General features: G+C 42.6%; 1 protein-coding gene across 1 annotated transcript in view; it reads left to right on the forward strand.

The window, feature by feature from the left end:
* The first annotated feature begins 9,311 nt into the window (after positions 1-9,311).
* Positions 9,312-25,439, forward strand: part of STOX1 (storkhead box 1) — a 71,619-nt gene continuing 55,491 nt past the window's right edge. Inside the window, exon 1 of the mRNA XM_020869851.2 lies at positions 9,312-9,674. Within this exon, the coding sequence (XP_020725510.2) occupies positions 9,365-9,674 (310 nt within the window). The 5' untranslated portion in view covers positions 9,312-9,364. The remainder of the gene's footprint in view (positions 9,675-25,439) is intronic.

A 25,439-nucleotide genomic window follows, 5' to 3' on the forward strand; every position in this document is an offset into this window, starting at 1 on the left:
GATACTAATATTTTTAATTTAAAATGTGATATATAGTATGATTCCATTTTTCTAAACTTGTTTCTGTCTATATTTACCTAAAACAGTGTTCGCCCTGTTGTTAAAGATGATCATTTCTGGATGGTAGAATTTCAAGTTAATGTTTTTCTTTTTGTACTTTAAAATTTTAATTATGAGGTATGTCATTTTTCAGAAATAATACAGGCATTCTTTAAAAAAAAAAGTATGTGGTTTGGAGGACTATTGGGAGATATTAATGTCCCCAAAGAAATATCTGCAACCTAGCGTGTGTGTGTATGTTAGTCGCTCAGTTGTGTCCTACTCTTTGCGACCCCATGGATTGTAGCCCACCAAGCTCCTCTGTCCATGGAATTCTCCAGGCAAGAATACTGGGGTCGGTTGCCATTCCCTTCTCCAGGGGATCTTCCCGACCCAGGGATCAAACCCTAGAAAACCTAATAAATCTTTCTGAGTGGTTGTAAGTAAAAGAATTTTTCTTTTTCTCATCCTCTAGTGTGATTTACCTCTCCACCATTTGACAATTTGAATGTCCAAGAGGGACAGTTTATTGGTTTGAAAAGCAGTTCTTGGCGTCAAATTCATTTGAGGAACATGGACAGTATGGGTGTTTGTGCCTCTTAACAGTCAAAATATTAATATAATAGTATTATAAAGACTATAAATATAAAAGGCAACATTGACATAAGAAACCATGACATTGTAAATGCAGTGATTGCCACTGAGTTGTTCATTTTAAAATACACAATCTTGATTTATTTAGAACAATTTATATTATATGAATAGCACATCACTTTTTGAAAATTAGAAATTCTTTCGAATAACTATGCAGTCTCCAGAAACAAGTTTTTTTTTAATGAAGTGATCCATCAAAAGGTTTTAAGAAGTAAGCTCTGCTCATCTTATTAAAATATTACAATGTGCACATAAAAATTTATTTACAGTAGAGTTTTAGGCAATCTAGTACAAAACAAAGTTGCCTATAAAAGAATATTTTCACTTGTAAGAAATGCATTTTGAAAACTCACTGGCCCTTGGAGGTGGGTCAAGTGGAAAACCTAATACTCTTGAATTCCAAGGAAGCTGATCACTACACATGGCTCTAATAAAGTTTTGCCATAAACATCTGTGGGAAATCTGAGAGTAATCTTGTGGAGGGATATTAAATTTGCAGGGCCTGTTGGCTGTTTACCCCTGTAGTGTTAGGTCCCCTTGTGGTAAATGAGGTAAATTCTTGGACACTTTTTCCTAAGGAGTCTAGAGAGCTCTAGGGCTTTGTAAGAAAGGCTGCCTTTCACTTTTTAAGCCCTGGTTTGACTCTAACCAGGTTAACCTTGTGACCTTGAATTGTTTGTGTGAAATGAGGTGGAGATCTCAGTTCTGCCTTAAGGAAATACCTTTCACATCGAAATTGGCACTAATTGGTCTCCCTGTTGACAGGGTTAGCTGAGAGGCTCATGATTAAATGGGCAGTGAGAACAGAAACTAAATCCCCCCACTTAAGCTCAGCATGTCAGCCGGAGGACAAGCAGGGGCAGCTACCAATTCTCCCCTTTTCCAGCAGCATCCAACATGCAGAGCAACTGGGTTGAACCAGGAGGCCTACCATTTGTGCACTTAGAATACTTTCCATGTGTCTGGCCCTGTTCTGTGAAGCAATCTTGACATGAATAGAGCTCTAAACCAGGATTCTGCAGTCTTCTGTAAAGGGCCGGAGAGGAAATATTTTAGGTCTTGCAGACCATATAGTCTGTTGCAGCCACTTAACTATGCTGACAAGAGCAGCCATAGAGAATGCATGAATGAAAGAGTACTGGTGTTCCGGTAAAACATAATGGACAACCCAACCTTGTAAGTCAACTATGCTCCAGTAAAATTTAGTTAAAAAAAATATAATGGCCATAAATTTGAATTTCATTTAATTTTCCCATCAAGAAATATTATTCTTTTGATTTTTTTTCCTTCAACTATTTAAAAATGTAAGTATCAGTCTTAGCTTGCAGGCCATACTAAAACAAGCAGTAGGCTAAATATGACCCACCATCCATAATTTGCCAATCTCTGCTCTAGACTTGAGTGTTGAAGATCTCTCTCACTTTCTGTCTTGGCTCAAACACTAATTAGCTATGGACCCTGTGCAACTCTTTAACTTCTGTGGCCCTCCCTCAGATTATGAAGTCTTTTGACAGAACAGATGAAGCAAAATTCCTTTTAGCTATACTGTTAGATTTCCTGATTCCATTACAGGAGAAGAAGTCAAGCCAAGCAATGTTATTTTATGTATGTGGAATGGAAATTAGTTTACTTAAGGGAAACAAATCTTAATTTAATATATCCTCAGTGTGAATCTTTGTTATATTATGAGGAACGATGTCACAGCTCTGATAGTAAGATCAAAATTTGTAGCCTCCTAACTCTATACAAAGGCTCATTCTTACCACTTTTATTTTTCCAGTGCTGTTCTTTCCTATTGTTGTTTTTTTCATTTGTTTGGTTTTGGTGAGTGAAGAGAACACAATGCCAGAGATTATTAGAAAGCAGATGTTTTTCTCCTTTAAAGATGTTACTTAAAAATATTAATTTTTTTTTTTGGTCTTACTGGCAACTATATTTTACAAGCACTCAGCTACCTCTATGTACTTTGTTGTTAGAGGTGATGACTGAAGGTTAGTAGTAATTTTTACTGAAGAGCAGAAAAGACAATCACCAACTTATTCAACAAATTGACATACATATTTAAAGGTGAAGATATTTTAAGAGCATATTTGTTTCTTCATAAATCACATTTCACGTGTCCATTTGTCCCTTTGTTCTTCATATCAAATATCCAGACAGTGTTTGTATCTCATGTTTCACATTCAATTTGTTCAAAGTGTTCAGTAACCCAAATAAGGCCCACACTTTGTTGCTTTGGTTGGCATGTCTCTTAAATCTTTCTTTTATTTTAGCGGGGGAGGGCTTGCCACGTGGTGTGTGGGATGGGATCAAACCCCTGCCCTCTGCACTGGGAGCATGGAGTCTGAACCATTGGACTGCCAGGGAAGTCCTCGCCTGCTTTGTCTTTCTTATCATGAAAAGAAAAACATTAGATTGTAAACTACTTGAGATAATGGAAATGCATCCTTTATGATTGTATCCTATTTATTACCCAAGGCAGTGCCTGGGATTCAGCAGACTCAGTAAGTATTTGTTCTTTTATTATAGATTCTTCTATAAAGCTTCATGTTTCATTCAGTTCCTCTATAGAATAGAATGTTCAGTGAGTTACATCTAGGCCTAAAGCAGGGTTGTTTGGTACCAACTTGAACTAGTTCTCTGGTACCACACTTTAGTTCTTTATCATCTTGTTCAGGGATCTGTTTCCTTGCTTTTGAGCAGGGATGTGGGGGCATTCTAGAGGATATGTAGATAATAAATGATAATCCTGGATTCCTGCTTAAACAACGTAACAGGTAGACAGACTGTCAGAACAGGGCAAGCAATACTTTGTTTCACAATCCATGAGATTTCAGTGTGAGGGAAGTTAGCATCCATCTTCCCCATAAGAAAGCAGAGAAGAGAGACTTGTAGCTGGAAGGCAGGGGCCTCACTGGAAACAGTTCGTTTGAAATCTGGGCACCTGGAGTGAGGACAACTCATTTTTTATAAGATCTGCCTGTAAATAGTGGGATACCCAGGCAGCACAGTGGTAAAGAATCTGCCTGCCAAGCAGGAGACATGGGTTTGATCCCAGGGTTGGGAAGATTCCCCTGAAGAAGGAAATGGCAACCTGTTCCAGTATTCTTACCTGGAAATTTTCATGGACAGAGGAGCCTGGCGGGCTACAATCCATGGGGCTACAAAGAGATATGACTGAGTGCACACACAGGTAGGCTCCTTTAATATGCCTGAAACTGAATTTGGCATCTTGCCTTAGGCCTCCATACTTTATTTTTTGGTGTCAGGGAAATAGTTAATCTGATTTTCCATGTTTCAAGTAATAGGAATTTTGCTGACTGGCTTTGGCTGCAGGGCACTTAGTTGGTATGCCTTTTTGACAGATTGCTATTCCAGCTTTCTTTCCAGAAGTAATATTTTCCAGGTCTGAAACCTGCCCTCTGACCCCAAGTTTAATGGGGACGTGGAGTGATGGAGTCGGCTCGTTTTGGCTAGAAAACTTACTGGTTTTAATGCACCCAGTGCAGAGGAGCCAGCTGCCTTTACTTCCTTTAACTCAGAAATTACTGGGGCTTCTTTTTAATTGTAGAATTTTTTGAAAGTATAGAGAAGCTCATAGAAAGAAAAATTGTAATCTGTCTACAAATAATTTTTGTTAACAGAATGATAATTATTTCAGTTGTCCCCTTCCTAAACAAAAGTAGGATTATGGGGTATTTTAAATGCTTTATGGATATTAATTCCTTTAATGAAGTAGGGAGGGGCAGAGTGATGGAAAGTTTTGTACTGGCTTCTGACAAAGATGTTCCTTGACCAAAGTACACAGTCAGTTCTTTAAGAGCCCTGCTGTTAAATTTTATTTATCTATAGTATTTTTTTTAATTTTATTGAAGTACAGTTGACTGATAATGTTGGGTTAGTTTCAGGTATATAGCAGAGTGATTCAGTGGTACATCCATAAATATATTTTTCTCCAGATCCTTTCCCATTATAGGTACTACAAGATACTGAATAAGTTCTCTGTGCTATAGAGTAGGTTTTTGTTGTTTCTTTTCTGAGTCCTCTTTTTGACTAGGTCCCAAATTGGGCCTCATCTTAATCTTCCGCCTGCCCTGCCCAAGAATATTGCTAAATCAGGTTAGTACAAATCTTTTAACTGATCAAGTTCTGCATCCCCCACCCCATTGTATAAATCCTCGAGGTTTAGCAAGGGTTCCCCATCCTTGATGTCTCCTATCAGTGCTTTTCTATCCACTGACTTCCTTACTCTGCTCCTCGTCAAAAATCCCAAGCTTCTTTGCTCCATAGCTATCTTTGCTATCTAGACTTGGTGATAGACTTGAGCAAATTTTTCCTTACCATTTTAACAAGGTTAAATAGTTTTTAATAGTTGTTGCTGTTTTTTTTTTTTTTAATCATTTCTTACATCAGAATTATGGAGTTTCTGGTATTCTTAGCCTCTTAGTGTTCCAAGCTAAGGATCTTTTTTCTCCAATGTTTATTTCTTTTTTTGACCTCTTGCCATTGAGAAGATAAAGAAGTGAAATGTTTAAAGGCAGGCTTCCCTGGTGGCTAAGTGGTAAAGAATCCACCTGCCAATGCAAGAGACATGGGTTTGATCCCTGATCCAGGAATACCCACACCTGAGCACCACAACACTTTATCCTCTGCTCTAGAGTCTGGGAGCCACAGCTGCTGAGCCCTAGAGCCCATGCTCCACATAGAAGCCACCGCAACCAGAGAATAGATCCTGCTCTCCACGACCACAGAAAAGCCTGCGCAGGAACAAAGACCCAAAGCAGCCAAAAACACATAAATACAAACAATTTTAAAAATAAATGCTTAAAGGCAAATCTGAATCAACTTGGGGATATCTGACCCTCAGGCTCTTCTTCATCTCTTGGAACCTCATTAGGCTCAATGATTACCGAAACTGCATTAGGGTTTCTACTGTTGAAATGAAGGTGGAGCTGTAGAATTGTGAAGCTGCAAGGGACTCCAAGAAATCTCTCAGGTCAGTCAAGTGTTCTTACTCAGTTTACAGACAAAGCTACTGTGGCCCAGAGTCTTGCCTAAATAAAACAGCTAGAATAAAGGTAATGTTTTTTCTTTAAAAAGAAATGGCATTAAATGTCCTTCCCCTGCTCCCACTTCCTTTCTTCTGTCCTTGAGTCATCACAGTTGCTTGGGAAAGCCTCACATTTCCCTTTGGGAAATAGAAACAAAAGTCTCTATGGCTTTTATTTTTTTCCTCTGATAAAGGAAAGAAATGTGCTGTAGAAGCAGAAATGGTCATAATAAATTGAACCTAGATATCAAATGCTCTTTAAATCAGCCTAAAGTGTCAAGGCTTGAATTTCTGAGTTAAGGGGAAGGAACTTCAACCTGATGAATTTTAGTGTGCAAAAAATTTTGAGGTAGTTAATACTGAGTATAACGTGTGTCATAAAATGACTCCAGAGAAACAACTGAACTGCAGATGCCTGGATGTGTGGGACCTGGGTGCATGTTCCTTGAGGCTTTGACCTCGGCATTGATTGTTGGACAACAAGGTCTTCCTGTGATTCACCCTCGAAACAGAATGCTTCTGTGTATGGTGGTGACACCAGGCTAGCAAGAAAGCAAGAAAAACAGGGTTATCCTGGATCAAGCACTAGTTAAATTAGATTTGATTCAGATGGAACAAATCTATGACCCAGATACTGGGCTATATGATAGGTCACAGAGATGAATCAGGCAGAAGCCTGGCCCTCCAAGAATCTCAAGTTGCCTAACGAGACAGGTAAGTAAATATTATAATTTTTAACACACAGGTATTATAAGAGGGTTAACAAAGCTCTAAGTACAGATTTAATTTTCCTGGATGTGTCACAGGTTTTATGAGCTGGCCTTTGTAGTATACCACCTGATGGAAAGGGGAGAGGCCTTCTAGGCAGAGGAAATAGGGTAGCAAAGATGTGGAAGCTTATTTGGGAAGGTGTGTATTTTGAGTAGCTGCAGCATAAGATCCTTGGTGTGGATTGGAGGAGGAAGGCAAGGATGGAAACGGAGGACAGGCTGGATAAGACAGGCTGGAATCAGGGTGTGAAGTGCACTGAATCAGGATTATTGAACTGGATCATCTGTCCTAAGATAGGACAGACACCAGGCAGGTGAGAGCATCAAATGACCCAGTTCATCTTTTCCAGCAATTATAGTGTAGCAAGAATGAATCTGTTACCCTTCAGTTTTCTAAACCAAATAAGCTCACAAGTTCCATTTACCAGAGTTGGCCATGTCTTGATCATGTTTCGGGAAGTCTCCTCCTTGGAACTGTCACACACAAAAAAACCTGGGGGTTTAGGTGATACCCAGAAAATGAGGAAAACAGGGCTTGATATTTTTCCTGGGGTGCTCATTCAGTTACCTCAGCACTTGCTGACACACAGTACTGATGTCACTGTCACTTGCACTCACCACCAAGTTTGTTCAGAGAGGCCCTGGCAATGGTCTTGACTGCATTGCCTCAGAGAGCTTGTCACTGTGGTTCTCAAGGCTGATGCCTTAGAGTGTAGTCTCTACAAGTATCCACAAGCATCCTCCATATAGAGTGCCTCAGTTCAGTCAAAGTCACTAGCTTCCTATTCCCTTCTCTCTAGGATAAGCCACCTCAATCTTTCTAATGGTCTTGAAGCCCAAAAACTCTTTACTGATCCTAAGGTCCTGTCCCATGAAATGCCACTGTATTTTTCCAGACATTAGCAAATTGGATGACCTAAATCTTCACGAAAAGTAAAAATGGGAGACACAATGAATGTGCTTTGAGACTCTGGAGACATAGTCTTTCTAAGGTGGGATTGTACCAGCAGGAATTTCAGGCCTGATAAGGTGGGCAAGAGAGAGATCATCTGGAAACAGGAGAGGGGGAAAGTGAAATACACTGTTGGCAGTTATTTGTTCTGGAGGGAAGATGGGGGCTCAATAATATTACCCCCTTTCAGATGGTTAATTCTGAGAATAAACTTACTCATGTCACATTCTCAATACAGTTCTAGGTCGAGTGAGCTGAGTGTAAACGGAAATTATCATTATCATGTCATAGATACTAGAAATAGAGAGATATCACAGACACTGTCATAGATGCTAGATATAAAGATTAAAGTCATAGTTCCCCAGGTTGGGGAACACAGTAATGTCATCTCTCATGACAGAGAGGAGGAGCTTGGCTATACAGACAGACATTTAGTTCATTTGGGCTCTCTGCTGTATTTATCTATCTATCCATCTCAGAAATGAAATATGAAATGGTTGTCTCAGGTTTGCCTGCTTATTTAAACTGAAAATTGCATCAGAATTAATTTGTCATAGGGAGCCCTGACTTGGAAGTTGTCTGACTCCATTTCTTACTACCTGTATGACCAGGAAGTGCTTCTGAATCCAACCTAGCTTCAGTTACCTTATCTGTTAAAAACAGAGAGAGGGAGAGATACTAAGAGAAGTTAACATGGAGTTGTGAAATTAAGGCCTCCAGCATACAGTGTTCAATATATGTTAGCTCTAGCTATTAACAACATCCCCTATCATTTACTGTGATAATGACTCACTAGGAGCAAGGTGAAGATTATCTCAAATTATTGTAGTTGTTACTGATAACTGATAAGCTGAGGGAGTGGGAATCTGGACTGACTTCCAAGTCTCCTCAAGCCCCTCTGCTCCCTCTTAAAGTGCTGATTATAAACTGCCCTTCCATTCCTTTCTGTTCTTATCCCCAGGAGCTCTCACCCACTGCAACAGTCAGGATTCCAGCCTTTTTTCCTCTCAGCATCTGATGTCCCCCATGATGCGAGGCACTGGCTAGAGTCTGCTGTGACAGATCAATCATAAGTTTCTTTCCGAACACTCCTGGGGATTCTTGTCTGAATTCCCATCCCAACCGAGGCCTGAATCCCACAGATTTCACCACAGCGCCTCGCCAGCCGATCGAGATGGAGCCTCTGGATAATTTTATGTCCCTTAACACTTCAAGTGAATGGGATAACCCTGGAGCGGGACCAGACACTAAAACCTCAGAAAGTCACGAAAAAGGTTCGTAGACTTGAGTCCCAACTCCTTATTTTACTACAGAGTAAACGGAGGTGGCAGAGGCAAAGTAACTTACGCAAACTGATTAGAAGCCGATGGAGACCTAACTCCTGACCCGAGGGAGTCCACCCCTCGTGGCGCCTTCTTGGGGGCGATCCCAAAGCCCGGGCCAAGGCGGCCATCCTAGTCCTCCGGGCTCTGCGGAACACTGGCCTGCCGCTCGCGCCGCAGTTGGAGGCAGCTTGGTTCCTCGGAGCTGCGGGCTCCCCCCGCCCACCGGTCGGGTAAAGTCCCAGTGACCGCCGGTGGGGGAAGAGGAGCTCCGGGTTGCCGGAAAGCAGGGAAGTGGGGGAGTCCCCTGGGGTCGGAGTTGGGGGATTGGGTTGGGGTGTGGAGAATGACCTGGGAATTCAGCACTTGGAAACCCCTACTGGCCGCCTCTCGGGCGAGAGCAGTGGCCGTCCCCAGGCCGCACGTCCCGCCCCACCCCCTGCCCGGCGCTCAAATCGACCCCGCCCCCTGGAGCCCGGTTCCCCCGGCAGCCGGCGCCGCGCACAGTAAGCTGATCCCTCCCGCAGACCGCGGGCACCAGCGCACCGAAGCTGCGGGCCCTGGCCGCCGAGGCAGCATGGCCCGGCCCGTGCAACTGGCGCCAGGTTCCTTGGCGCTGGTGCTGTGCAGGCTGGAGGCGCAGGAGGAGGCGGAGGGTGCGGAGGAGCCTGGCGGGCGCGCTGTGTTCCGCGCCTTCCGAAGAGCCAACGCGCGCTGCTTCTGGAACTCGCGGCTGGCGCGCGCCGCCTCGCGGCTGGCCTTCCAGGGCTGGCTGCGGCGCGGGGTGTTGCTGGTGCACGCGCCTCCCGCCAGCCTGCAGGTGCTGCGCGACGCCTGGTGTCGCCGGGCCCTGCGCCCGCCGCGGGGCTTTCGCATCCTGGCGGTGGGTGAGTGCGCGGCCCGGAGGGGAGAGCGTCCGGCGCAAACTGCGGGACCGAGCCCGGGCCTTTGGGGCGGGAACTGGCGGTGGAGGGTGCGGGTTTGGGAGCGCAGACAGAGTGGCTGGGGAAGGACTGTCCTGAGACGTTCCTTCTTGCTGGGACACAAGAGTTTCCACCTTCAACAAGACATGACTGGACGCTGCCCTGAGCCGACTTTAGGGTGTCTCCATTCCTCAACTCTTTGAGGCAGTGAAGTGCACAGGTTCCTGAGCGAAGGAACTTTCAGGCTGGAAAAGTGATGTTTTAGGGAGAGAGGTTTAGGGCCCGGGGAGCCGGAGCTGTGCGGTCAGGAGACCGGGGCCTCAGCCCCGGCTTCATGGGTGGGGGTGCTTAGGAAATGTACACCAGGAGCGGGCCAGAATCTACTAATTGTGAACTGGCTGATGTTTTGTTTGATTTTTTTTAAATTACACGCTTGGAGCGGACAACAGGCTGTGGTTTTCATGCCCTGCTCTACTGGGTGGTGTGGTGGTCTTGGAACAGAGCCTAGTGGAGGGTTTGGGGTCGTTAACTACTAGGGAAAAAGAAATGACAAATGGCGTTCTGGATACATCCCATCCCATTAGCTAGATAGGGAGAATTCCCCCTTTCCAGTCTTTTCAGAGTCCATTTGTTAGGAGACAGCAGCTTTTTGCTTGTGTAAAATAGCTTCTCATTAAGAACATAAGCCACCGCATCACTGAGTGGTCTCTGTTACCCACTAAACTCATGTGGGTGTCAGCTCCCTGTAAACAGCCTGGTTCTGTCTGCATTTATATGGGGCTGTGAGTACCGTTTGATGGTGTGCTATTGACAAGTCACCAGTTGTTCCTGCCCTCAATTTTGACTCCTACCAAAGAACCCCTCTCTGTCTCAGCCCATAAGTCATCCTCTGAGGAGGAGAACAAGGAGCAGCAAATAAAATAAATTTGTTTTAGTCCCCAGGTGTAAGGGAGCAGGATAGCATGAGGTACTTGATGTTGTGTATCATCTGCTCAGAGGTGATGTCTCTACATCCTAGGCCAGTGAGGTTGAACTTTGGCTTCTCACCTCCATGCATCCAGTTCTGTGTGGTACCTCTACCCATCCCCACTTTTCTTCCCTAAAGAGCTCATTTGCAAAGCCACATACACACATTTCTTTTCTTTTGTTTTTTTTTTTTTTTACATACACACATTTCATCTCCTTTTACTTGCAGGAATGAGTGAAGAAAATAGGTTTCTGGCTTTGATAGCGGTGAACCCAGTAGCCAAGCCAAAATTCTCAAAGGGGAAGGGGTCTTTCAGACAGGCTGGATGAAAAGCTCTTTTCAGTCCAGTGTCCTCGGTTTTTCTGGTTTGAATTAACGGCTGCATTCACTGGTTCCCCCATCCCCCTTTCAAAGGGTGAGCACACAGCATATTGCAGAGAGGGGATGGATGGAGTCGGGGTCTGGACCTGAGGGTGAAATAGAGAGGGCTTCTGCTAAGCCAGAGGCAGCTGTGATGCTGCTACCTGAGGTGTAGCCAGCAGTGGTGAATGCCGGTTCCTGGATTGACCCTGTTTGCTGCCATCTGAAAGATGCATCGGACAAAGTGAACATATCACCAGGTACTCTTAATTCTCCACCCACTAGGTAGTGCTGCCTCATTGCACAGTTCAGGATATGTGGACACTGTATTCTATGGAGTGTGCAGCACAGAGGTCTTTACTCTGGGTCATCTCCCCTGATGGGGGGCTCTTGGAAGGAATAGTTTTGAGGTTATTTAACAGAATATTGATAAGAATTTGAACATAATTTGTACAAAACCACCTACTGGGATATTTTGAGGAACAAAACAGGGAAGATCTTATTTGATGCTGGTCAGTGGATACACATGGGGAGAGAGGTTTGTTTTAAATGTATTCGCTAATTACTAGTCTAATTTGGAGGTGCTTGGGTCAGATTGCAGGAGAGGAGGCATCAGGGCAGCTCTTGGGCCACCTCAAGAGTCCCAGAAGGTGGTGAGAGGAGGAGGAGTGGATTTCTCTCAAAGACACTGGAAATTTCAGTCCACTTGCTTTCAGAAGTCTGGCAGGTCTGGCTTCCACAAGCTAAAATGAGCTTCCAGGAAGGCAAGGAAGAGCAGCTGAGAACTAATGCAGGTTTTCACTCCACTCTCAGTACCTTGTGGGAAAGAGCAAAATGTTAGAAAAAGACACCAAGAATCAATTTGATCAGATCAGTTTGGTCTCTTTGGTATAGATTTTTCATTGTTGTTTTTTTTTTTTTTAAAGATTTATTATTTTTATTTATTGCTGCACTGTGAGGCATGTGGGATCTTAGTTCCCTGACCAGGGATCAAACCCAAGCCCCCTGCATCCAGAAGGCAGATTCTTAACCACTGGACCACCAGGGAAGTCCCTGTTGTTTTGTTTTTTGAGGCTCATGTACTCGTATACAAGGGGTTCCCTGGTGGCTTAGCGGTAAAGAATCTGCCTACCAATGCAGGCGACGTGGGTTTAATCCCTGGGTCCATGGGAGAAGGAGTCCCATGGACACAGGAGCCTGGCGGGCTGCTGTCCATGAAGTCACAAAGAGTTGGACATGAGTTAGCAACTAAACAACAACTCCTATATAATAGCATTTGGGCTTAAGAAGTGTTGCTGACCAGCTCAGACAAAATGCAGGGAGGAAAGGAGGAATGGCCCTCAGGTTTATAAACCCACTGCGCTCCATGGGTCCTTCTCCTAGGCTTCCAAACCTGGGGTCATGGTGGCCTTGTAAGATCTGGGGAAGGATTGCTGTGGCCAAGCAGACAGGAGTGACCTGAACCCCAGGGACAGATTTGAATTTAAGGCCTGTAGGAGTTTGTTTCTCCCTTGTTTTGTGCATCTTCTTTCCCTATTCACTTTCTCTACCCCAGCTTTACTCTGGTGAGAAAAAGTTTCCAGGCTGACAGTATTTCCCTAAGAGGCCGAAGGGTCTTTAGCAGGGTAACCAGGCGCTAACTCTTCTTTTGTGCTCCAGTCCTCAAGTGTTTTCTGTTTCTGTTCTTTTTAAAAAAAATTAGCAAATGACCTTAACAACTGATGGGTTGAGCTCTGGAAGCTTCCCAAAACTGCAGGTGGTGGAGGCTGGGGGACACCTGTGTTTGTTTGGATGAATCAGTTCTTCCTCGAGGACCACACCCACTGGGGACTTGAAAGGTTAATGATGGCCTCCTGGGGTAAGGGAGGGGAGGACACTTGGCCAAACCTGTTTGTTTTCCGAAATTTATAGTTGAGGTATCCCAAGTCTTTCACACCCAGTGTGGCCTTTCATCTTTTTCATTGAATGAGAATGATAATAAGAATGCCTGTGCGGAGTTCCTTGGTGATCCACAGTGGTTAGGATTCTGGGCTTTCACTGTGTGGCCAGGATTCAATCCCAGAAAGTGAGATCCTTTAAGCTGTGACTTTTTCAAAATACTTGCTTCATTAGTGTATTCATATGCTAGGTACTGTTCTAGTTTTTTTGGTTGTTGTTGTTCAAGGAGAGAATGAAGTCAGCCTGTGTACTTCATATTTAGTTCAAGAGGGGAGAGCTGAGTGGGAGCCTGTGTTCTGGAAGCTGGCTGGTTCACACACAGTCTTCTGCATCCCACAGTGACAGACGTGGGCACTGCAAGACCTGATTCTTGCAAGTCTCTGATTCAGCTGGACAAGAGTACCCTGGTGTGTGCTTTGAAGGGTACTAAAGATTGGGCTGTCAGGTTGGTGAAGGGGAGGTGATGGGAGGATTTTCCCACCTCTCCTCCTGTCTCTCTTACCTGCTTCTTGACACATCTCTGAGCACAGAGTTATCAAGGGAAAATGATAAGTGCTCCTTCTGAGTAGAGTCCAGCCAGTAATTTATGCTAGGTATAAATTTCAAACTCTGTTCTGGGCTCTTATTTGGGGGAATAGTTCAAGGACATGTGGGCCCTGATGGTACAAGAGTTGGGCAAACATCAGAAATGTTCTGACTTACTTTATCTGATTTGGGGGATGGCGGGGTGGGGTGGGTGGGGAGAGATGGTGAGGAGAGCGGATGATCCAACTCCTCTTCTTCCTTGTTTCTGGAGTCCTGTCGTGAACTGGCAGTGGGGCCTCTTGTTGGGTTCAGTAGCTAATGGAATTTTTAGATGAAATTAACACTTAGTGAAATCCCCAAATCATAAATGTAGCATTTCATGCACTTTTCATATAATATACATGAGTGTAACCCAAATTTCCAACAGAGTTTGAAAAATTACCATTACCCTAGAAAGTTCCCTCTGCCCCTTTCCAGTCAGCTCTGCCCCCACCCTCAGAAGTACTTTTCTGCATAAACCATAAGTTAAGTTTGCTTGTTCAAGCGCTTCACGTAAGTGAAATCATAGACTATATACTCTTTTGTGTGAGAATTCTTCATTCAGCCCAATGTTTCTGAGATTTATCTCTGTTGCATTATTAATTTGTTCCTTTTTTTGTTCAGTAGAAATCCATTTTACTAGTGTCAATATATCACGGTTTATTCATTTATCCTTAGATGGACTTCTGGGATGTTTCCAGTTTATGGCTAATATGAAAAACTTTTATGAATATTTCGGTACACTTTTTTATGCTTTTATTTCTTCTGGGTCCTTACTTAGGAGAGGAATTGCTGACTCCTTAAGTAGGTTATGTTTAGTTTTATGGCACCTTTTCCCAAAGTGGTTGTACCATTTTACACTCATTTTATATTCCCCAAAGATTTTCTGCAGTGTTTTCTACTAGAAGTTTTATAGTTTTATGGTTTTACATTCAGGTCTATGAGCCATTTTATTTATGTGAGTTCCCTAGTGGTTCAGTCGGTAAAGAATCCGCCTGCGATGCAGGAGACCTGGGTTTGATCCCTGGGTTGGGAAGATCCCCTGGAGGAGGCCATGGCAGCCCCTTCCAGTAGCCTTGCCTGGAAAATCCCCGTGGACAGAGGAACCTAGAGGGCTGCAGTCCTTGGGGTCACAGAGTCAGACACAACTGAGCGACTAAGCACAGCAGAGCACGTGAATGGTATGAGGTGTAGTTTGAAGGTTTTTTTTTTTCTTTTTGCATATGGGTGTCCAGTTGTTCATGACAATTTGTTGAAAAGACTAGCCTTTCTCATTGAATTCCATTTGCAACTTTGTGGAAAATCAATTGAGTATATATGTAAAGGGCTATTTCCATTCATCTTGAGTCTGTCCTTTCACCAATACTATACTTATTGTACTTTAAAAAGTAAGACTTGAAATCAGATGTTGTGAGTCCTCCAACTTTGTTCTTCCTCAAAATTGTTTTGACTACTCTAGGTTCTTTGTTCTTACACATAAATTTTAGAATCAGCTTGTCAATGTCTTTTTAAAAAAAATACACCTGGAATTTTAATTGGGATTGTATTGAAACAATATATTAATTTGAAGTTGGTGAGAAATTAATCCTGGCTTTCCTCAAACTGCTCTGGTTTTAGAAATGATAGTCTTGCATCTTGGGAACCCCCTCTATCCCAGGCAGACTGGGATGCTTGGTCACCCTTATTTGGGGAGAATTGACATCTTAACAATTTATGAACATGGTATATCTCTGAGTGGTCTTAATTTGTCTTGGCAGTGATTTGTACTTCTAAGTGTTTAAGTCCTAAATATCTTTTGTTAATTTATGTCCCTGAAAACAATCTTGGATTCTATTGTAAATAGAATTACTTTAAAATAAACTTTTTAAAAAGTAAAAATAAAATGAACTTTGTATTTTGGAAAAATTTTAGGTCTACAGAAAAGTTGCAGAGGGAGTGGAGTTTCATATTCATTCCAGTTTCACATGATGTCTTACCTGACTTTAAAAGAAGTTGAGATATAATTCCCGTAACATACGATTAACCATTTTAAGGTGTACAATTCAGTAGGTTTTAGTATATTTACAATTGTACAATCATTTCCATTATCTAATTCTAGAACATTTTCATCACCTCCAAAGAAACTCTGTACCCACTAGCAATTTCTCCCCATTCTCCCCTTGCCCAAGCCTCTGCCAACCAGTAATCTACCTTCTACCTTTATGAATTTGCCTATTCTGGACATTTCATGTAAATGGAATCCACACAATATATGGTCTTTTGTGTCTGGTACATTTTACTTAGCATAATGTTTTCAAGGTTCCTTCATGTTATATCTTATGTACTTCATTTTTATGGCTGAATAATATTCCAGTGTATGGATGTACCACATTTTGCTTATCTACTCCTCAGTGGATGGTTATTTGAGTTGGTTGCACTTTCTGGCCACTGTGAAGAATGCTATCAACATTTCTATGCAAGTTTGTGTGTAGACATATTTTTATTTTGGGGTAGATCCCATTTGGTTATTTTTTTAAAATAATGGATGGGAAATTGTTTCATTATTTGGTTATTTATTTTTTTGGTTGCATTGTGAGACTTGTGGGATCTCAGATGCCCAGACCAGGGAGTGAACATATGTCCTTGGCAGTGAGAGAGCCAGGTCTCTAACCACTGGACCACCAGGGAATTCCCCATTTGATTTTTTTTTTTTTAAATAATTTGTTTCTCTGATGAGATTTCTAACCTGTTCATTACAAGTATGTTTTCTTTCTTTTTCAAAAATCTTTCAGAATAGCTATACAAATTTCTTTAAAAATCCTTGTATCTGCATATGGGCCACCAAAAAAAAAAAAAAAAAATTCCTCGTAATTCTGTCATCTCAGTCATCTCAGGATCAGTCTCATTGGTTGCCTTTTCTTTGGAATGGCTCATTTTGTTTGCATTGTCTAGACATAGATTGTATCTCTGACATTATGGATTATATCTCTGACATTATGAGTCATATGTTGTAGAGACTCTGGATTATTATTTTCCTCAGTAGAGTTTGTTCGTTTGTTTGTTTATCAAGCAGTTAATTTGCCTGTGCTCAAATCTCTGAGCTCTGTCTCCCCTGCAGTAAGTGGCAGGTTGAAATCTCTTAAGGTAGTCTGCTTGTGCCCTCTGCACACATAGTTCATAGTTCAGTCATGAGTTTATATTTAGAATTTGGGATTCCACCTCCATGGCTCATTCCTTTTCAGCATCACTTCGTTGCTGTTGTAGCTGCTCCAAAGTGGCCTTAGATTCTTTAATCCAGTGAGATCGGCTTTTGGGTTTCTACCATAGTTTCAGTCTCCTGGCCTGGCTCCTAATGTAGCTTGCCTTTAGGCGAAGGTCCATAAAAAATGAGAAACTTTTGTATTGCCATTTCCTTCTGAGAGGACTGCCCTTCCAGTTTCTACTGATTTTGGTTGCTTTTCAGTACTTTCAGGTTAAAGTTTTTATATTTTGTCCAAAGTTTATGGTGGTTTTTTGCAAGAGGGTTGGTCTAATAGTATCTTGTCCATCATTATTAGAAATGAAACCTCATTAATGGGTGTTTTTAGGTCCTGCCTTTTTCTCTTTTAGAACATCATGACCATAGAAAAATTAATGGTTATGACAAGATTATTTAGTGTTCATTGCTCAGTTGTGTCCAACTCTTTGGGACCTGTGGCCAGGCTCTATCCATGGAATTCACCAGATCAGAATACTGGAGTATTCCCTTCTTCAGGGGATCTTTCCAACCCAGGGATCGAAACAGGGTCTCTTGTGTTGCAGACAGAGTATTTAGCCAGTCATCAAAACAAATGGCTCTGTTCCATCTCTTCTTTCTCCCAAACAGACCTTGGTATCCAATCTTTTATAGCTTGATTATCCTTTTTCTTCTGTTTAGTAGTAACCTGAAATAAATCTGCCCGTTTTGCAGACAGGAAATGGAATGAATCAAGCCTCTGATGTGGCTGGTATTGTTTGGGTTTCTTACCTTGAGTTTCTTACCTTCCTCTCTGTTCATCACCAGTTCTTCCAGGGTTCCTGTAAAGACTCTGGTAATTTTCACCAGCCAGTGCCCTTTCACTCACTCTCCCCATCAGATCTGCCAGGCCTTTGGTTTATTCCAAGGTTTGGGAAATGGCAGAAACAGCTGCTCTGACCTTGCTCTCACCTCCCTCCTTTCTACCCAGGATCTTTCCAGCCATGTTTTTCTGGCTTTGTTCTGCCAGATGTTGCCTCTTCCCTTATTCTGGGCAGGGGCAGCTGAAGGGTTTAGTTTGAAAGAGTCAAAGGGCTCACAACAGGGTGTCTTGTAGACATATTGCTGTTATCAAGTTGGATTATCTGAATGTTGCATCTGGGTAGTTAATGAATGTCCTTGGCCTCAGTTTTGATTTGGCAACTGGTGGATGAGAGGCAGCACCTCTGGTTGGCACTGTGTATGTTGAGGTCCAGTGGGATGAAAAGTGCCGTCAAATTGAAAATCAACTTGGATTCCTCTTCCTTCTGCCTCATCCCCAGCCAGTATGTCACCAAGTTCCATGAGGCTTACTCCTTGGTGTCTCTCAAACCCACCCCTTTCTCACCATTTCCACTGCTACGACTTTATCCAACCAAGATCCACCATCTCCTACCTGCATATGGCTCCGGCTTCCTCCCGTTTTGTGGTTCTGTCTCCTGGCTGGCTGTGGACACTCCAGTTCATTCCCCATCCTCCAGGTGGACAGACGCTCAGCATCTAAACTGCAGATATGATTCTGCTCTTTATCTGCTAGAGTCCCTTCTGCTTTTATCCTTTTCTTTTCAGGAAAAGTCCAGAGCTTTTAACATGTGCTGCAAGGCTCTCTAATCTAAGTCTAGCCTGAAATCCCCCTCCACCCCATCTCCCCATCTTCTGAGAGGTGCCTGCCTTTATCAGTCAGGGATCAGTCAGAGAAACAGAACCACTGTGAAATATATATTAAGAGATTTATTACAAGGAATTGGCTTTGCATGATTGTGAGGGCTGGCAAGGCAAGTCTAAAATCCATCGGTCTGGCCATCATGAAAGGCAGGCTGGAACTCTCAGGCACATGCCCAGGCTGTTCTGCCTAAGTGGAGTTTCTTCTTTTGAGGAGCCTCAGTTCTGCACATAAGCCTTTTCAACTGAGAGAAGCCTAAATTGTCAAGGATCATCTCTCTTATTTAAGTTTTATTGACTTTAATCACATCTATAATTTCAAAGTGAAGCCTAAATTAGCATTTGATTGAATAACAGTGTCTGTAGTCTAGCCAGCTGACATATAAGACTAACCATCACCTCCCTTCAGCCAGACCTGGGTACTGTGTTCTGAACACACTGGACTCTGACATAGGCTGTCTTTGCGTGCTGTTCCCCCTGGGAGGCCTGAGATGGTGCTCTTTGTTGTTGTTCAGTCACTAAGTTGTGTCCGACTCTTTGCAACCCCATGGACAGCAACACACCAGGCTTCTCTGTCCTTCATGATCTCCCAGAGCTTGCTCAAACTCGTGTCCATTGAGTTAGTGATGCCATCCAACCATTTTATCCTCGGTTGCCCCCTTCTCCTCTTGCCCTTAATCTTTCCCAGCATCAGGGTCTTTTCCAATGAGTCGGCTCTTTCCATCAGGTGGTCAAAGTTTTGGAGCTTCAGCTTCAGAATCAATCCTTCCAATGGGTTGGAAGGACTTCCAGCTTAGGGTTGATTTCCTTTAGGATTGACTGGTTTTATATCCTAGCTGTCCAAGGGATGCACAAGAGTCTTTTCTGGCTTCACAATTTGAAAGCATCAGTTCTTTGGTGCTCACCCTTCTTTGTGGTTCAACTCTCACATCCATACATGACTACTAGAAAAACCATAGCTTTGACTATATGGACCTTTGTTGGCAAAGTGATGCCTCTGCTCTTTTAATATGCTGTCTAAGTTTGTCATAACTTTTCTTCCAAGGAGCAGATGTCTTAATTTAATGGCTGCAATCACTGTCTGCAGTGATTTTGGAGCCCAAGAAAATAGTCTCTCACTGTTTCCATTGTTTCCCCATCTATTTGACATGAAGTGATGGGAATGGATGCCATGATCTTAGTTTTTTGAATGTTAGATTTAAGCCAGCTTTTTCACTCTCTTTCACTTTCATCAAGAGACTCTTTAGTTCCTCTTCCCTTTGGGCCATTAGAGTGGTATAATCTGCATATATGAGATTGTTGTTATTTCTCCCGGCAGTCTTGATTCCAGCTTGTGCTTCATCCAGCCCAGCGTTTATCTTGATGTACTCTGCAAAGAAGTTAAATAAGAAGGCTAACAATGTACAGCCTTGACGTACTCCTTTCCCAATTTTGAACCAGTCCATTGTTCCATGCCTGGTTCTAACTGTTGCTTCTTGACCCACATACAAGTTTCTAAGGAGGTAGGTAAGGTGGTCTAGTATTCCTGTCACTTTAAGAATTTTCCATAGTTCTGATCTACACAGTCAAAGGCTTTAGCATAGTCAATGAAACAGAAGTAGATGTTTTTCTGGAAATCCCTTGCTTTCTGTATGATCCAATGAATGTAGGAAATTTAATCTCTGGTTCTTCTGCCTTTTCTAATCCCAGCATGTACATCTGGAAGTTCTTAGTTCTTGTACTCCTGAAGCCTGGCTTGAAGGATTTTGAACATTACCTTGCTAGCATGTGAAATGAGCTCAATTGTATGATAGTTTGAACATTCTTTGACATTGCTCATCTTTGGGATTAGAGTGAAAACACCTTTTCCAGGCCTGTGGCCACTGCTGAGTTTTCCAAATTTGCTGGCATACTGAGTACAGCACTTTCACAGTATCATCTTTTAGGATTTTAAATAGCTCAGCTGGAATGCCATTACCTTCACTAGTTTTGTTCGTAGAGATGCTTCCTAAGGCTCACTTCACTTCAGACTCCAGGATATCTACCTCTAGGTGAGTAACCACACCTAGGTTATCAAGACATGTTTTCTATAGCTCTTCTGTGTATTTTTGCCACCCCTTCTCAATGTCTTCTGGTTCTATTAGGTCCTTGCCACTTCCCTCTTTTATTGTGCCCATCCTTGAATGAAATATTTCCTTGATATCTCCAGTTTTCTTGAAGAGCTCTCTAGTCTTTCCCATCCTATTGTTTTCCTCTATTTCTTTGCATTATTCACATAAGAAGGCTTTATCTCTCCTTGCTATTCTCTGAAACTCTGCATTCAGTTGGGTATTTCTTTTCCTTTCTCCTTTGACTTTCTCTTCTTTTCTCTTCTCAGTTATTTGTAAGTTCTCCTCAGACAACCACTTTGCCTTCTTGCATTTCTTTTTCTTTGGGATGATTTTGGTCACCACTTCCAATACAATGTTACAAACCTCCTTCTATAGTTCTTCAGGCACTCTACCGGATCTAATCTCCCTTGAATCTATTTGCCACCTCCACTGTATAATCCTAAGGGATTAGATTTAGGTCATACCTACATGGTCTAGTGGTTTTCCCTGCCTTCTTCAATTTAAGCCTGAATTTTGCAATAAGGAACTGATGATCTGAGCCATAGTCAGCTCCAATTCTTGTTTTTGTTGACTATATACAGCATCACCATCTTTGGCTGCAAAGAATATAATCAATCTGATTTCAGTTTTGACTATCTGGTGACGTTCATGTGTAGAGTTGTCTCCTGTGTTATTGGAAGAGGGTGTTTGCTATGACCAGTGTGTTCTCTTGGCAAAATTCTGTTAGCCTTTTCCCTGCTTCATTTTGTACTCAAAGGCCAAACTTACCTGTTAATCAAGGTATCTCTTGACTTCCTACTTTTGCATTCCAATCCCCTGTGATGAAAAGAACATCTTTTGTGTGTGTTAGTTCTAGAAGGTCATGTAGGTCTTCATAGGACCATTCAACTTCAGCTTCTTCAGTATTAGTGGTTTGTCATAGACTTGAATTACTGTGATACTGAATGGTTTGCCTTGGAAATGAACTGAGATCATTTTGTTGTTTTGGGGATTATATACAAATACTGCATTTCAGACTCTCTTGTTGGATATGAGGGCTACTCCATTTCTTCTAAGTGATTCTTGCCTACAGAATTAGACATAGTGGCCATCTGAATTAAATTTGCCCATTCCCGTCCATTTTAGTTCACTGATTCCTAAAATGTCGATGTTCCTTCTTGCCATCTCCTGCTTGACCACTTCCAATTTACCTTGATTCATGGACCTAACTTTCCAGGTTCTTATGTGGTATTGTTCTTTACAACATTGAACTTTATTTTCACCACCAGGCACATCCAAAACTGGGCGTCGTTTGCGCTTTGGCGCGGCTGTCTTTCTGGAGCTATTTCTCCGTGCTTCCCCAGTAAGCATGTTGGACACCCACTGATCTGGGGGGCTCATCTTCCAGTGTCATATATTTTTGCCTTTTCACACTGCTCATGGGCTTCTTGAGGCAAGAATACTAGAGTGGTTTCCCATTCCCTTCTCTAGTAGACCATGTTTTGTCATCGCTTCACTGAGTCATGCAAGCCCTTTCACTGACAAAGCTGTGATCCATGTGATCATTTTGGTTAACTTTCTGTGATTGCGGTTTTCATTCTGGAGTCTGTGGGACTGTAGTTCTTGTTTCTGTTTGCCCTATGATGGATGAGGATAAAAGGCTTATGCAGGCTTCCTGATGGGAGGGACTGGCTGTGGGGAAAACTAGGTCTTGTTCTGGTAGGCAGAACCATGCTCAGTTCAGTTGCTCAGTCATGTCTGACTCTTTGCAACCCCATGGACTGCAGCATGCCAGACTTCCCTGTCCATCACTAACTCCCAGACCCTGCTCAAACTCATGTCCATTGATTTGGTGATGCCATTTATCCATCTCATCCTTTGTGGTCCCCTTTTCCTCCTTCCTTAAATCTCTCCCGGCATCAGGGTCTTTTCCAATGAATCAACTCTTCAACACCTGGCATCAGGTGGCCAAAGTATTGGAGCTTCAGCATCAGTCCTTCCAATGAATATTCAGGACTGATTTCCTTTAGGATTGACTGTCTTGATCACCTTACCGTCCAAGGTACTCTTAAGAGTCTTCTCCAACACCACAGTTCAAAAGCATCAGTTCTTCGGTGCTCAGCTTTCTTTATGGTCCAACTCTCACATCCATACATGACTACTGGAAAAACCATAACTTTGACTAGATAGACCTTTGTCTGCAAAGTAATGTCCCTGCTTTTTAATCTGCTGTCTAAGTTGGTCACAGATTTTCTTCCAAGGAGCAAGCGTCTTCTAATTGCATAGCTGCAGTCACCACCTGCAGAGATTTTGGAGCTCCAACGGAGAGAGTCTGTCACTCTTTCCATTGTTTCCCCATTTATTTGCCATGAAGTGATAGGGCCTGATGCTCTGATCTTTGTTTATTGAATGTTGAGTTTTAAGCCAGTTTTTTTCACTCTCCTCTTTCACTTTCAAGAGGCTCTTTAGCTCCTCTTTGCTTTCTGCCATACGGGTGGTATCATCTGCATGTCTGAGATTATTGATATTTCTCCCAGCAGTCTTGATTCCAACTCGTGATTCATCCAGCCCAGTGTATCTCTTGATGTATTCTGCATAGAAGTTAAATAAGCAGGGTGAATGCATACAGCCTTGTCGTACTCCTTTCCTGATTTGGAACCAGTCTGTTGTTCTATGTTCAGTTCTAACTGTTGCTTCTTGACCTGCATACAGGTTTCTCAGGAGGCAGGTCACGTGATCTGGTATTCCCATCTCTTTAAGAATTTTTCACAGTTCGTTGTGATCCACACGGTCAAAGGCTTTGGCATAGTCAATAAAGCAGAAATAGATGTTTTTCTGGAACTCTCTTGCTTTTCTGATGATCCAGTGGATGTTGGCAATGTGATCTCTGGTTCCTCTACCTTTTTAAAATCCAGATTGAACTTCTGGAACTTCTCAGTTCACATACTGCTGAAGCCTGGCTTGGGGAATTTTGAGCATTATTTTGCTAGCATGTGAGATGAATGCAATTGTGCAGTAGTTTGAGCATTCTTTGGCATTGCCTTTCTTAGGGATTGGAATGAAAACTGATCTTTTCCAGTCCTGTGGCCATTGCTGAGTTTTTCAAATTTGCTGGCATATTGAGTGCAGCACTTTCACAGCATCATCTTTTAGGATTTGAAATAGGTCAACTGGAATTCTATCACCTCTACTAGCTTTGTTCATAGTGATGCTTCCTAAGGCTCACTTGACTTCACATTCCAGGATGTCTGGCTCTAGGTGAGTGATCACACCATCATGACTATCTGGGTCATTAAGATCTTTTTTGTATAGTTCTTCTGTATATTCTTAAATCTACTTCTCACTTCCACTGTATAATCGTTAGGGATTTGATTTAGGTCATACCTAAATGGTCTAGTGGTTTTCCCTACTTTCTTTAAGTCTGAATTTGGCAATAAAGATTTCATGATCTGAGCCACCGTCAACTCCTGGTCTTGTTTTTGCTGACTATATAGAGCTTCTCCATCTTTGGCTGCAAAGAATATAATCAATCTGATTTTGGTGTTGACTATCTGGTGTTGTCCATGTGTAGAGTCTTCTCTTGTGTTGTTGGAAGAGGATGTTTGCTATGACCAGTGCGTTCTCTTGGCAGAACCCTATTAGCCTTTGCTCTGCTTCATTCTATACTACAAGGTCAAATTTGCCTGTTACTCTAGGTGTTTCTTGACTTCCTACTTGTGAATTCCAGCCCCCTATAAAGGGAATACAATAAACTGTGGAAAATTCTGAAGGAGATGGGAATACCAGACCACCTGACCTGCCTCTTGAGAAACCTGTATGCAGGTCGGGAAGCAACAGATAAAACTGGACATGGAACAACAGACTGGTTCCAAATAGGAAAAGGAGTACATCAAGGCTGTATATTGTCACCCTGCTTATTTAACTTACATGCAGCATACATCATGAGAAATGCTGGGCTGGAAGAAGCACAAGCTGGAATCAAGACTGCTGGGAGAAATATCAATAATCTCAGATATGCAGATGACACCACCCTTATGGCAGATAGTGAAGAGGAACTAAAAAGCCTCTTGATGAAAGTGAAAGAGGAGAGTGAAAAAGTTGGCTTAAAGCTTAACATTCAGAAAACTAAGATCATGGCATCTGGTCCCATCACCTCATGGGAAATAGATAGGCAGACAGTGGAAACAGTGTCAGACTTCATTTTTTTGGGCTCCAAAATCACTGCAGATGGTGACTGCAGCCATGAAATTAAAAGACGCTTACTCCTTGGAAGGAAAGTTATGACCAACCTAGATAGCATATTAAAAATCAGAGACACACACACACACACACACACACACACACACACACACACACACACACAAAATCAGAGACATTACTTTGCCAACAAAGGTCCATCTGGTCAAAGCTATGGTTTTCCCAGTGGTCATGTATGGGTGTGAGAGTTGGACTGCGAACAAAGCTGAGTGCCAAAAAATTGATGCTTTTTTTTTGTTGTTGTTAAATTGATGCTTTTGAACTGTGATGTTGGAGAAGACTCTTGAGAGTCCCTTGGACTGCAAGGAGATCCAACCAGTCCATCCTAACGGAGATCAGTCCTGGATGTTCATTGGACGGACTGATGCTGAAGCTGAAACTCCAATACTTTGGCCACCTCATGGGAAGACTTGACTCATTGGAAAAGACCCTGATGCTGAGAGGGATTGGGGGCAGGAGGAGAAGGGGCTGACAGAGGATGAGATGGCTGGATGGCATCACTGACTCGATGGGCATGAGTTTGAGTAGACTCCGGGAGTTTGTGATGGACAGGGAGGACTGGCGTGCTGCGATTCATGGGGTCACAAAGAGTCGGACACGACTGAGCGACTGAACTGCACTGAACTGATAAAGGAAAAGGACATCTATTTTTGGTGTTAATTCTAGAAGGTCTTGTAGGT

Source organism: Odocoileus virginianus, chromosome 7, assembly GCF_023699985.2.
Source record: "Odocoileus virginianus isolate 20LAN1187 ecotype Illinois chromosome 7, Ovbor_1.2, whole genome shotgun sequence".
NCBI lineage: Eukaryota > Metazoa > Chordata > Mammalia > Artiodactyla > Cervidae > Odocoileus > Odocoileus virginianus.